The 13,240-nt window shown below is 53.2% G+C and overlaps 1 protein-coding gene across 1 annotated transcript in view; it reads left to right on the top strand.

Annotated features, from left to right (window-relative positions):
* Positions 1-12,948, top strand: part of PI4KB (phosphatidylinositol 4-kinase, catalytic, beta) — a 92,677-nt gene extending 79,729 nt beyond the window's left edge. The window contains exons 12-14 of the mRNA XM_015410092.1: positions 3,360-3,492; positions 6,241-6,361; positions 9,415-12,948. Coding sequence (XP_015265578.1) covers positions 3,360-3,492; positions 6,241-6,361; positions 9,415-9,596 — 436 coding nt within the window. The 3' untranslated portion in view covers positions 9,597-12,948. The remainder of the gene's footprint in view (positions 1-3,359; positions 3,493-6,240; positions 6,362-9,414) is intronic.
* Positions 12,949-13,240: the final 292 nt, after the last annotated feature.

Raw genomic sequence — 13,240 nt, 5'->3', positions numbered from 1 at the left:
CTTCTCCTTCTTCTCCTTCTCCTTCTCCTTCTTCTCCTTCTCCTTCTTCTCCTTCTCCTTCTTCTCCTTCTCCTTCTTCTCCTTCTTCTTCTCCTTCTTCTTCTTCTCCTTCTTCTTCTCCTTCTTCTCCTTCTTCTTCTTCTTCTTCTCCTTCTTCTCCTTCTCCTTCTCCTTCTCCTTCTTCTCCTTCTTCTTCTTCTCCTTCTTCTTCTCCTTCTTCTCCTTCTTCTCCTTCTTCTTCTTCTCCTTCTTCTTCTCCTTCTTCTCCTTCTTCCCCTTCTCCTTCTTCTCCTTCTTCTTCTCCTTCTTCTTCTTCTCCTTCTTCTTCTCCTTCTCCTTCTTCTCCTTCTCCTTCTTCTCCTTCTCCTTCTTCTCCTTCTTCTCCTTCTCCTTCTTCTCCTTCTCCTTCTTCTTCTCCTTCTTCTCCTTCTTCTCCTTCTCCTTCTTCCCCTTCTCCTTCTTCTCCTTCTCCTTCTTCTCCTTCTCCCTCTCCTTCTTCTCCTTCTCCTTCTTCTTCTCCTTCTCCTTCTTCTTCTCCTTCTTCTCCTCCTTCTCCTCCTTCTCCTTCTTCTCCTTCTTCTTCTCCTTCTCCTCCTTCCCCTTCTCCTTCTTCTTCTTCTTCTCCTTCTTCTCCTTCTTCTTCTCCTTCTCCTCCTTCTCCTTCTTCTCCTTCTTCTCCTCCTTCTCCTTCTCCCTCTCCTTCTTCTCCTTCTCCTTCTCCTTCTTCTTCTTCTTGCCTTTTGAAGCGTTTTTATTAACAAGATGGTTAGCCCAGCGTGGCCCAGTCTCATCGGAGCCTGGACGCTCATCAGGGTGGGCCTCGGTTAGTCCTTGGAGGGGGGCAGAGTTCGAGTCCGGTGGCACCTTGAAGACCAACAAAGCTTTATTCAAGGTATTCGCTTTTCTGTGTGCACGCCCAACAGGAGCTTATGTCCGGAATAAAGCTTTGTCGGTCTTCAAGGTGCCCCTGGATGCTGCCGATTCAGATCAGATCAGCACGGCTACCACACCTGAATCTATCCTCGGATGGGAGACCACCTAGGAAGTCCGGGGTTGCTACACAGAGGCAAGCCATGGCAGACCCCCTCTGAAGAGAGCAGAGCCCTGCAGGACCTTTTACAGTTCTGCAGGGCCTGCAAGACGGAGCTCTTCCGCCGGGCATTTAGATGAGGCGGCAACCGTCCCATCCCCCACCTCTTTTGGGCCTCCCTCTCAGTGGGTCAGAGCCAGTCTGGTGTCGTGGTTAGGCGCGCAGACTCTAATCTGGGAGAACCGGGTTTGATTCCCCACGCCTCCACATGCAGCTGCTGGTGTGACCTTGGGCCAGTCACAAGTTCTTTCAGAGCTGTTCTCTCGAGGGCAGTCTTCGAAGAGCTCTCTCGGCCCCGCCTAACTCACAGGGTGCCTGTTGTGGGGAGGGGAAGGGAAAGGAGTTTGTAAGCCGCTCTGAGACCCCTTCGGGTAGTGAAGGGCGGGGTATAAAATCCAATGATAAAAGGGTTGGAACACTTTCCCTATGAGGAAAGGTTAAAGCGCTTAGGGCTCTTTAGCTTGGAGAAACGATGACTGAGGGGTGACATGATTGAGGTTTACAAGATGATGCATGGGAAAGAGCAGGTAGAGAAAGAGGTACTTTTCTCCCTTTCTCACAATACAAGAACTCGTGGGCACTCCATGAAATTGCTGAGCGGTCAGGTTAGAATGGATAAAAGGAAGTACTTCTTCACCCAAAGAGTGATTAACACATGAAATTCACTGGCACAGGAAGTGGTGGTGGCTACAAGCATGGACGGCTTCAAAAGGTAATTAGATAAGCATATGGAGCAGAGGTCCATCAGTGGCTATTAGCCACAAGGTATAGGTAGGGACTCTAGGGCAAGTGATGCTCTGTCTTCTTGGTGCTGGGGGGGGCCAACAGTGGGAGGGCTTCTAATGTCCTGGCCCCACTGGTGGACCTCCTGATAGCACCTGGTATTTTTGGCCACTGTGTGACAGTGTTGGACTAGATGGGCCTTTGGCCTGATCCAACATTGGCGTCTCTTATGTTCTTAATCTCTCTCTTCTTCTGTATTACTATCTGGGAACTCCAATTTGAAGTAAACCTCATCTGTTGGGGCACTGATTAGCATATAGGAATTTTATTGTATTTTATCAGCTGTGTTTTAATTGGTTTTTTAATTGTTTGTATATCGTGTTTGATGGAACCCGCCCTGAGCCTGATGTACAGGGAGGGTGGGATATAAATCCAATAAAATATGTAAACGGACAAACACCTCTGGCCCTGACCTGGATAGAAAGCAAGCAAGCACTGTACAAATAACGCAGACCACAAGTGCTCAAAGAGTCATGCAAAAAGAGTAAATTTATATAACAAGAATAACAGAGGACCACATGTATCAGTCAAACCAAATTACATTGTATAACGTACAGGTCCATGAATAGTGCAAGTCCATAAATGGTACACAGAGAAGGACGAAGAGTCCGGATTGTGATCTTCGTTTCGACAGCTCTTCTTCAAGAAGTTCACGAAGTACTCATGAACGTACAGAAGATTTTAAAGGGGTATATGTAGGAGGAAAAATCCTTAGCACAGCACTCACAGTGTATAAAAGCCTTCAGACCAGTATTACAGGGAAAAAACCTCAATCCTATTGTAATCATTCAAAGCCGGGCACCCGATCAACAATAGAACAAACTCTCCAATAGTCGGTAAGCCTCTTGAGTTTTTTCCTGTAATACTTACTGGTCTGAAGGCTTTTATACACTGTGAGTGCTGTGCTAAAGATTTTTCCTCCTCCATATACCACTTTAAAGTCTTCTGTACATTCATGAGTACTTTATGAAGTAGTGTGAACGTCTTGAAGAAGAGCTGTCGAAACGAAGATCACAATCCGGAGTCTTCGTCCTTCTCTGTGTACCATTTATGGACTTGCACTATTCATGGACCTGTACGTTATACGATGTAATTTGGTTTGACTGATACATGTGGTCCTCTGTTATTCTTGTCATATAAATGTACTGTTTCTGCATGACTTTTTGGGCACTTGTGGTCTGTGTCATTTGTACAGTGCTTGCTTGCTTTCTGTATATTGTATACTGCGATACCAGACCTGGATAGTCCAGCCTGGCGTGGTCTCGTCAGATCTCGAAAGTTTCGGGGCTGGACGGAAGAGAGTTGGGTCCCCCACAGTGGTGGCTTTTTCCTAGGGTCGCTTGGGGCCACCCCATAATTTATCCTGCCCAAAGCTGCCGCTTGTGCTGCCGGCGGATCCGGGCCAGCTTTCCTGCAGCGCCGCGCACAAAGGGGTGTCTAAACGCAGTGCCGTTGAGAGCGGACTGTTCATCCGTCCCCTCTCCAGGCACAACGGCAACATCCTGCTGGACGCCGAGGGACACATCATCCACATCGACTTCGGCTTCATCCTCTCCAGCTCCCCCCGGAATCTCGGCTTCGAGACCTCCGCTTTCAAGCTCACCACAGAGTTTGTTGACGTAAGTTGGGGGGGGAAGAGTGGGGATTTTGCAGACGCTCAGAGGCCGTCAGAGAGCCGGCGTGGTGTCACGGTTGGTGCCAGGGTTCCCTCTAAGCTGAGTCGGTGTGAGCCAGCTCACAGTTTTTCAGCCTTCGGCTCACACATTTCTGTCTCGGCTCAGGAAGGAGGGCTCCAGAGTAAACTCATTTATGCAGCAGCCAAATCGCCCGCTGACAACTTTAATGCCAGGAGCTCACAAAGTAGAATTTTTGCTCACAATATCCCCACAGCTTAGAGGGAAGAAGAAGAAGAGGGGGGGGAGGAGGTTGGATTTATACCCCACCCACCCTTCACTCGTAGTCTCAGAGTGGCTTATACACTCCTTTCCCTTCCCCTCCCCACAGCAAGCACCCTGTGAGGCAGGTGGGTCTGAGAGAGCTCTTGACAGAAACTGCCCTTTCAAGGACAGCTCTTGTCAGAACTACGCCTTGCCCAAGGTCATCCAGCAGGTGCAAGTGGAGGAGTGGGGAATTGAACCTGGTTCTCCCAGATTAGATAACAGACACCCTGGGAAGTAGGCGGGGCTGAGAGAGCTCTGAGAGAAATGGCTCTTTTTCAAGGAGAGCTCTTGTCAGAACTGTGGCTTGCCCAAGGTCATCCAGCAGCTGCAAGTGGAGGAGTGGGGGAATCAACCCCAGTTCTCCAGATTAGAGTCTGCGCTCTTAACCACTCCATCAAACTGGGAGCATTGACTGGCGCATCGGACTGGGATCTGGGAAACCCGGTTTCGAATCCCTGCTCTGCCACGGAAGCCGGCTGGGTGACCTCAGGCCAGTTGCACGCCCTCAGCCTCCCCTGCCCTCCCAGGGTTGTTGGGAGGATAACACGGAGGCGGGGAGAATGACGCAAGCAGTTTTGGGTCCCCATCGGAGAGAAAGACAGGGAATAAAAGTAAGTAAAATAAAATCGTCCCTTGACGTGGGGTGTGACATGAATGCCTCCAATGGGGAGGAGTAGAGATGTGAAGGCCCGGGAAAAAAACCGGGTTTCTTCCGTTTTTTTCCTGAAGCCTTTTTTGTTTTTTTCTGAAAAATTGGAAAAATTGAAAAAAGAAAAGAAAAAAATTGATTATGGAACGTTTTATTTTAACATGATGAATAAAATATTTTAAGACAAGGTGTTCAAATATTTTCCGAATCATTTCTAAAAAATATGTGTGGTATCAGATTGATCTAATTTCTGTGCACTGAGGACAAGCAAGTCCTAGGTTACAAACTGAACTCTCCAATGCAAGAACAAGATGCATTTCTTCCTTTAGGAGGTGCTATTGTCACGAGAAAAGAAAAAGGTTTCCGTTTTGTTTTTGCATGTGGGCGGGTATTCTTTTTGTAATAACTGTTTGGATATACTATGTTTTTAATATGCTAGCTGTGATAATTTCATGCCAAGTAAAAAGGTCCATAGTCATATTTTATGTTCCTAAAGTAACAGAATGACTTTCAATCTAGAAAATGTTTCCAAAAATTTCCATTTTTTTCCGGAAAAAAACTGGAGGAAAAAAACGGGTTTTTTTCCGAGCTTCAAAATTTCCGGAAATTTTACATCTCTAGGGAGGAGCATAAATGCGAGCCGTGCCAAGTTCCCGGACGGCTTGCCGATAACCTTGGAAGCCACGAGAGAGCAGAAGAGGATCCCCCCTGGGGGCAAGAGAGTCCTCCTCGTCCTTTGCCGTCACCCCTCGCTCCTCTGTGTGTTCAAAAAGTTTCCCTCGGTGGAAAGGCCCAAGCTTTCCTCTGCGCCAGACTCTGAGTTTGTAAGTAAGCCAAAAAAAAAAAAACCAACCGTGATATTACTATGCAATCTATTCAGTAATTATTATCAAGCATTTATATTTTGGTACAAATGACACAAGAAGAAGAAGAATAGATTGGATCCATACCCCGCCCTTCACTTGGAGTGTCAGGGCGGCTCACGATCTCCTTTCCCTTCCCCCTCCCCGCAACAGACACTCCTGTGAGGTAGGCGGGGCTGAGAGAGCTCTCTCGAGTACTTGTGACTGACCCACAGTCACCCCAGCAGCTGCATGTGGAGGAGTGGGGAATCAAACCCGGTTCTCCCAGATTAGAGTCCGCGCTCCTAACCCCGACACCAAACTGGCTCTCTCAAAACACATTCCAGTGCAAAATATACAAATATTTAAAGTGTCCTTGTCAATCAAACTGTCCGTGCTGAAAGTTCCTCGGAATAATACAGCTCACAATGGATTAGCACAGTTCTTTCTTTGACACAGAGGTAAGTTATTCCAATTCAACTGCCGTGGCTCCCGTGGCTCTGACGGGCCAGTTCCACACCCGTGTTCGGTCCTTTATCCAGGTACCGCAGCAGTCAAATACGTTTTTTCCTCTCTGCTTATTCAGTCTGTTTTGAAGAGTGTTTTCTGCTGCAGACCTTGAAATCGCTGTTTACATTAAGCTTAATGCAGCATGAGTGCTTACAAGGACACTTAAAATATTTGTGTATTTTGTATTGGAATGTGTTTTTTGTCATTTGTACCAAACTATAAATGCTTGATAATAATTACTGAATAGATTGCATTATAATATCAGTGTCATTTTTTGGTTTACTTACAACCTATCCCGTGATCCCACGTTTCTATAAGCTCTGAATCTGAGAAGAGCTGGAAGCCGGGTCCCCGCGGGAGGCCCCCGGGGTCGTGCGTGTGTCCCCCCTCCCCCAGTCTGACTGTCCTCCTCCTTTGGTTGCCCAGGTCATGGGAGGCCTAGACGGCGACATGTTCAACTACTACAAGATGCTGATGCTGCAGGGCCTGATTGCTGCTCGGAAGCACATGGACAAAGTGGTCCAAATCGTGGAGATCATGCAACAAGGTACCCGCGGGCTTCCCCGTCCCCTCCCCGGGTCTGTCTCCGAGGGGCTCTGGGTTCAGGCAGGGTCACCGGGTGCCTTAGGCCAGGTATCCTTCTGTCCCCCCCACCCCACCACCATCCTACTGGGTTTCTGAAGAGTTGCAAAGGATTCTGGGACGCAGCAGAGGGGGCAGGGAGTGGCTTGGGTGTAGCAGGAAAGTGAAGGCTGTCGGCCGAGGAACAGATACCATTCATTTGGGTGGGGGGGGGGTGTTTATGCTCGCACGCCACAGATGCCTGAATTCTCTTTGAAGTAGCTGCAAGATAACTTGACAATTTAACACTGAAGGCTTGTGTAAATTAAAAGTGAACGCATACCCAGAGCAGGAGGGGCCCTGGCTCAGTGCTAGATCACCTTCTCAGCCTGCAGAAGGTCCCAGGTTCAGTCCTCAACATCCCGGGCGAAAACGATCAGGCTGGAGGTGATGGGAAAGGCCTCCGCCTGGGACCCTGGAGAGCTGTAAAGAGGGGCTGTGGCTCAGTGGAAGAGCCTCTGCTTGGCATGCAGGAGGCCCCCCGGTTCAGTCCCAGGCATCTCCAGTTAAAAAGGACCAGGCAGGAGGTGATGGGAAAGACCTCCGCCTGAGACCCTGGAGAGCTGTAAAGAGGGGCTGTGGCTCAGTGGCAGAGCATCTGCTTGGCATGCAGAAGGTCCCAGGTTCAGTCCCTGGCATCTCCAGTTAAAAAGGACCAGGCAGGAGGTGATGGGAAAGACCTCCGCCTGAGACCCAGAAGAGCTGTAAAGAGGGGCTGTGGCTCAGTGGAAGACCCTCTGCTTGGCATGCAGGAGGTCGCAGGTTCAATCCCCGGCATCTCCAGTTAAAAAGGACCAGGCAGGGAGCTGATGGAAAAGACCTCTGCCTGAGACCATGGAGAGCTGTAAAGAGGGGCCGTGGCTCAGTGGCAGAGTCTCTGCTTGGCATGCAGGAGGTTCCAGGTTCAGTCGCCGACCCCGTCATGTCCAGTTAAGAAGGACCAGGCTGGAGGTGATGGGAAAGACCTCCGCCTGAGACCCTGGAGAGCTGTAAAGAGGGGCTGTGGCTCAGTGGCAGAGCCTCTGCTTGGCATGCAGGAGGTCCCAGGTTCAGTCCCCGGCATCTCCAGTTAAAAAGTACCAGGCAGAAGGTGATGGGAAAGACCTCCGCCTGAGACCCTGCAGTCAGAGAAGGCACTTCTGATCCTGATGGACCCAGGCTCTGATCCAGGATAAGGCGACCGCATGCGGTCAAGCTGCCTTCTCCCCGGTCAGACCCGTTATCCGCCTCTGTCTCCTCTGAGTGGCGGCACCTCTCCAGGGTCTCGGGCGGAGGTCTGTCACCTCACCTTTGAACTGGAGATGCCGGGGATTGAACCGGGGACCTTCTGCGTGCCCAGCCTTCGCTTGGCCACTCAGCCCGCGGCCCTCTCCCCTGAATAAAGGGCGCCACAAGCACTAAGGATGCCGAAGGACGCAGGCTGAGAGGAGGAGAAGAAGAAGAAGAGATTGGATTTATACCCCGCCCTTCACTGTTCCAACCAATGCTCCCTCTGAGCTGTGGAGTCTTGTGAGCAAAATTCTACTTTGTGAGCTCCTGGCATTAAAGTTGTGAGTGAGCAATTTGGCTACTGCATAAATCACGTTTGCTCCGGAGCCCCATCCTTCCTCCTGAGCTAAGGCAAAAAGGTGTGAGCCAGAGGCTAAAAAACTGTGAGCTAGCTCACACTAACTCAGCTTAGAGGGAACACTGGTTCCAACCTATACATTGTGGCTGAGAGAGAGAGGGAGATTGGGTTTCTGCCCCGCCCTTCACTACCCAGAGGAGTCTCAGAGCGGCTGACAACCTCTTTTCCTTTCCCCTCCCCACAACAGACATCCTGTGAGGTGGGTGGGGCTGAGAGAGCTCTCTTGAGGACTGCTCTTGAGAGAACAGGTCTGAAAGAACTTGCGACTGACCCAAGGTCACACCAGCAGCTGCATGTGGAGGAGGGGTGGGGAGTCAAACCTGGTTCTCCCAGATTAGAGCCCGCACTCCTAACCCCGACACCAAACTGGCTCTTAGGATGAGGATGATGATGCTTTCTGCCAGCAGGGGTCATTTCGTAGAAAAAGAGGTGCAGGAGCTCATTAGCATACCTCAGGGGGGGGACGTGCAGATCTGTCATTGCAAAGGAGGGAGAGCTTGTACCTGAATAAAACTTGATCTTAAAGATGCCACTGGACTGTTTTGGACTGGGTGTCTGGGGGGAGCTCTGCAACTTACCTTGCTGCTTCTTGCTCTGACTGAGGGCTGCTGGGAGCAGGGGGCGGGGCTTGTTGCATGTGCCCACCCCCTGGGCTCCTTACTGCCGGAGCTCCGCTCCTGTGCGCTCCTGCAGGAAATGACCCCTGCTTTCTGGCAGAATCATAGAATGTTAGAGTTGGAAGGGACCTTGAAGGTCATCTAGTCCAACCCCCTGCACTCTGCAGGAGCATAGCTGAAAGATAGCCCTACAACATACCCGAAAGATGGTCGTCCAGCCTCCGCTTGAAAACCTCTGGCGGAGGAGCATCCACCACCTCCCGAGGCAGACTGTCCCATTGCTCAACCACTCTTACAGTCAGGACGTTTCTCCTGATATTTAGCCGGTAACGACTCCCTTGTAATTTCCACCCATTAGACCTAGTCTTGCAATCCGGAGCAAGAGAGAAGCGATCTGCTCCATCTTCTACATGGCGGCCCTTCAGATACTTGAAGGCTGCAATCCTGTCCCCTCTAAGCCTTCTCTTTCCCAGGCTAAACAGACCCAACTCCTTCCGCCTTTCCTCGTAAGACTTGGATTCCAACCCTCTCACCATCCTGGTTGCCCTCTTCTGGACACCCTCGAGCTTGCCGTCATCCTTCCTCAAATGTGGTGCCCAGAACTGGACACAGGACTCCAGGTGCCACTATCTCGCAAAATCCTTTTTGAAGTGAGTCCTCCAGAACTGCACACAGGACTCCAGCTGTCTAGTCTGTTGACGTGTGCCCCCCTCTCTCCCCCCCGCCCCCGGCCAGGTTCCCAGCTGCCCTGCTTCCACGGCTCCAGCACCATCCGCAACCTGAAGGAGCGCTTCCACATGAACATGACGGAGGAGCAGCTCCAGCTGCTGGTCGAGCAGATGGTGGACGGCAGCATGCGCTCCCTCACCACCAAGCTCTACGACGGCTTCCAGTACCTCACCAATGGCATCATGTGAGACGCCCGGCCTCCTCCCCTCCCCCCCTTCCTCCCCTGCCGCCGGAGACCCCGGAACCGACCCGGAGAGGGAAGAGGAGGAAGCGCCGCCCTCCTCCGCGCCCTCCGCCAAGGGATGCCGGGCCGCGGGGCTTCGGAGCCAGGCGCCGTTATTACCGGATTCCTCGAGACTCCCGTGGGGGACGGGGCGGGGGACGGACACACACACACCCCGCCCCGCCCCGAACAGTAGGAACCCTTTTCCTGTGAACGCGCAAAGGATCATGTGGGAAACTGTTGACATTCTCCTTTTAAAGCAACCAGCCAGGACCGAGCCCCTTGCTCGCTGGACGCCCGGAAACCATGTTTCGTGTCTTTGTCTGTCCGCCCGCCTGTCTGTCTGTCTGTCTCGCCCTCCTTCCTCCAGCTCTTTATTTCAGTATTATACCTCTTTTGACCATCCTGTGAAGCCTCTCCCGGCAGCCTGGCAAATGTCGATGGGGGGGGGGGGTATGTGTGCGAACAGGGGGCTTAGCCCCCCCAGAAAGCCCCCCTTTTTGAGCCCTCACTCTGTCTCCTCCCAATGCCGGTGAGCTGGCCTCCCCCACCCACCCAACCCCGCGCACGTTTTCATCTGCATCTGGCCCGGTGGCTGGATCCCGCCCCCACCCGCCCCGTCGTTTTCCTCCTGCACATTGGGATGCAAACTCACAGATGGCACAAGGGGCTTGTTTGGGCCGCACACACACATTTGCTCCGGAGCACCTCCTGTGCTGCCCCCCGGAACTCTTGGGGCCGCTCGGGGGGGGGGGCTTCCGTCTTGCACCTTAAACGTATTTCCAGAGACCCGGTCCACGGCTCGGCTTCTCTGCAGTTGCCTCCCACTCGCTGGGCCGTGTTTAGTTTCACGCCGCGTCACCAACGCCTCCTGGTGTTCTGCTCCTGGGATGGTCAGAAGTCCCTGGGAAGCCGCCGGTGGGCGCTGCCCTCTTCCTTCTGGGCCCCGCCCTCCCCTCTTGTCTGTCCGGACAGCGGGCGACTCATCCTCTGCCTGGGCTGCCCACCGCGGCTCTCACGCACCCCGCGCCCAGAAGAGAACGCTCTCCCTGGTCTCCTCTGCCCCCTCCTCGGCCACAGTCATCCCAGTTCCCAGCTCCCGGCAGAGGACAGCCGCAGAACGCAGACCGATGTGGCCTCCCTTTGCCCTTCTGCCTGCCAGTGTACGTGAAGCCTTGCCTCCCTTTGTTAGCAGACTCGGGCCCCACGTTGAGGCCCCCTGAATCTCGTGGCCAGCCTCCTTTAATTTTGGGGTCCGGTATCCTGAGAAAGAACTGCCCGTCGCGTCGAAGGTATTCCGCGCCGCCGCCCGGGCACAGACCCTGAAAGATGTGACGATTTGCAATGTGAATTTCAAAAATCATCGGGCCCGGGGGCTGGGGGGGGGCTGGGGCTTTTCTGTTCTTTCTCTGTCCTCAACTCACGCCCCCCCCCCCACACACACACACCCTTGGCTGGTTCTCGACCCGCTGAGACAGCGACCGCTTCCTTGGTTCTCTCTGGGTGACCCAAAGGCATTTCCACGGATGCAGACGTGGAGCTCCTTTCTCTGGCTTTTGGAAGGTTATGAAGCTGTGCCCTGGGTCTGTGGGGGGAAGGGGGGATATCTGCGTGGGCTTGCCCCATTCCTCCCCCATTTCTTTTCTGTTGCATGTCCCACCCCACCCAACTCCTTCTGTGTGCCTGGATATAGGAGTTGGGGGGGGGGGTTACTGAATCTCTTTCTTCTCTTGAGTGGGATCCCACGGATCTCTTCCGCAAACAGCGCGCTCCCCTCTAGCCCGGGGAAAGCTCCTCGCGCCTCAAGGGAGCGTGCCATTTGCGGAACCAATCCGCGGGATGCAGCCCAGGCGAATGCCGAAGGAAGGGAACGAAGACGGGGTTTGGGAACCGACGGGTGAAAAAAGAAAGGGGAGGCAGCCCAGTACATTCCTCGACCTGTGGCTGTCTCTCGCTTAAACAAAAGACCCACAGAGTCCTTTCGGAAACGTGGTGTTTGCAAGGCGGTGGGTCCCCGGAAGGCCGCGGCAGCCACGCCGGTGAAATCCCCCAGAACCCTGCTGGCTCCTCTGCCTTCGCAGGGAGATTCCCCGAGAGTCTGCCGAGGGTTTTGGCATCCCGCTCGCTGGCCCTTTTGCCTTCCTGGCTCCCTGCAACTTTAGAGTTTGTTATCCCTTTCGAACGGGTTCCTCCTTGCAGGAGACCCTTTTGGGGGGGGGATGCAGCCGTGCCGTGGGTCAGCCAGGCTTGTGGCCAAAGGGATCCAAGAGCGGGAGGGGGGGGGGGAGTCGTTGATGGTGTGTGTGAGCCCAGCAAGATCTACAGCATCAGCTCTGTTTTGCAGAGGGCGGGGGGACAGGTCCCGGGGCGAGGTCGGCCGAGATCCCGTTAGCTGTCACCAAAAGAAGAGATGCGGCCCCTCTTCTCGGCGGGAGCGGGGAGGAAACTGGGAAGGAGGGAGCCCCTTTCTGACTTCACTGGCTGAGAGCTGCCCTCCAGTAGCCACACACACCCCCAGTTTCTGGGAAGCTGTCCCGCCCCCCATGTCCACCTCTGGCGGATGTGGCTGAGCCAGAAGCGCGTCTCTCTCCTTGCGGTTTGGCTCCGTCCACACAGGAGCCGTCGAAAAACCCCGAACGTGCTGCGAAGCCTCTGGCCGCCGGTAGTGGCCACTGCATCCAGTAGCTGCTACAGTCACCCGCGAGCCGCCCCCTCTGACCTTCGCTGTCACCACGATCCTCTGGCGGCGTGGTGGTGCCAAGAAGGCGGAAAGGAGCCTTCTAGAGGTCAGGGCACGTGAAGAGTCACGCAGGGGCCTCCTCCAAACTCTTCCAGTGCTGTCCAGGACGGGGTTTTGTGGGAGTTGGATGAGCTGAACAAGGGGGGTGAGGTGGGGTTTTTTTTGGGGGGGTGGGCCCTAGTAGCCGTCAGTCAAATGTCTGGGCTTGTGGGCAGGTATTGGGGGGGGACAACCAACGGCTACCACTTCTGTTTGGAAGAGCCGGCCAGAGAAACAGCTGTGTCAAGGGTCACTCGGCCTCACCGCAACGCGCCCTCTCGTTTCTCCTTGTTCCCGACACATCTGTGCATGTCCCAGTCTCTCCCCCCTCCCTCTGTGCGCGCCTGTGTGTGTGGGGGTGGGATGTGTGACTATCTTTTTCTTTTATTTTCTTTCTTTCCCCTATTCAGTAAGGATGGGCCAAACTCCAAAATAAAATCTATGAAATGAACTTGGCATTTCTAATTAAAAAAAATATGTCTCTTTTATATATAGATACACCCAAGCGCATATATATATATATGTATAAAAAAGAAAATGCAACCTGACTGTTGGAAGTGATGTCGTTCACCTCTCTGTGTCTGTTTGGGGGCGAAGGCGACCTTCGTGGGGGGGACAGCCGGAGGGGTGGAATCGCCAACCTCCAGGTGGTGAGAACACAACAAGAGGTAAAAGGTAAAGGTTTCCCTTGCCCGAAAGCCAGTCGAATCCGACTCTAGGGTTGCGGTGCTCATCTCCGTTTCAAAGCCGGAGAGCCCGCGCTGTCCGAAGACTTCTCCGTGGTCATGTGGCCGGCATGACTAAACGCCGAGGCACACGGAACGCTGTTA

This window comes from Gekko japonicus, unplaced genomic scaffold (genome assembly GCF_001447785.1).
Source record: "Gekko japonicus isolate JY-2015 unplaced genomic scaffold, Gekko_japonicus_V1.1 scaffold424, whole genome shotgun sequence".
Classification (NCBI taxonomy): Eukaryota; Metazoa; Chordata; class Lepidosauria; order Squamata; family Gekkonidae; genus Gekko; species Gekko japonicus.
Note: the sequence above shows the minus strand (reverse complement) of the source record. Positions and strands in the feature narration are given on the sequence as shown.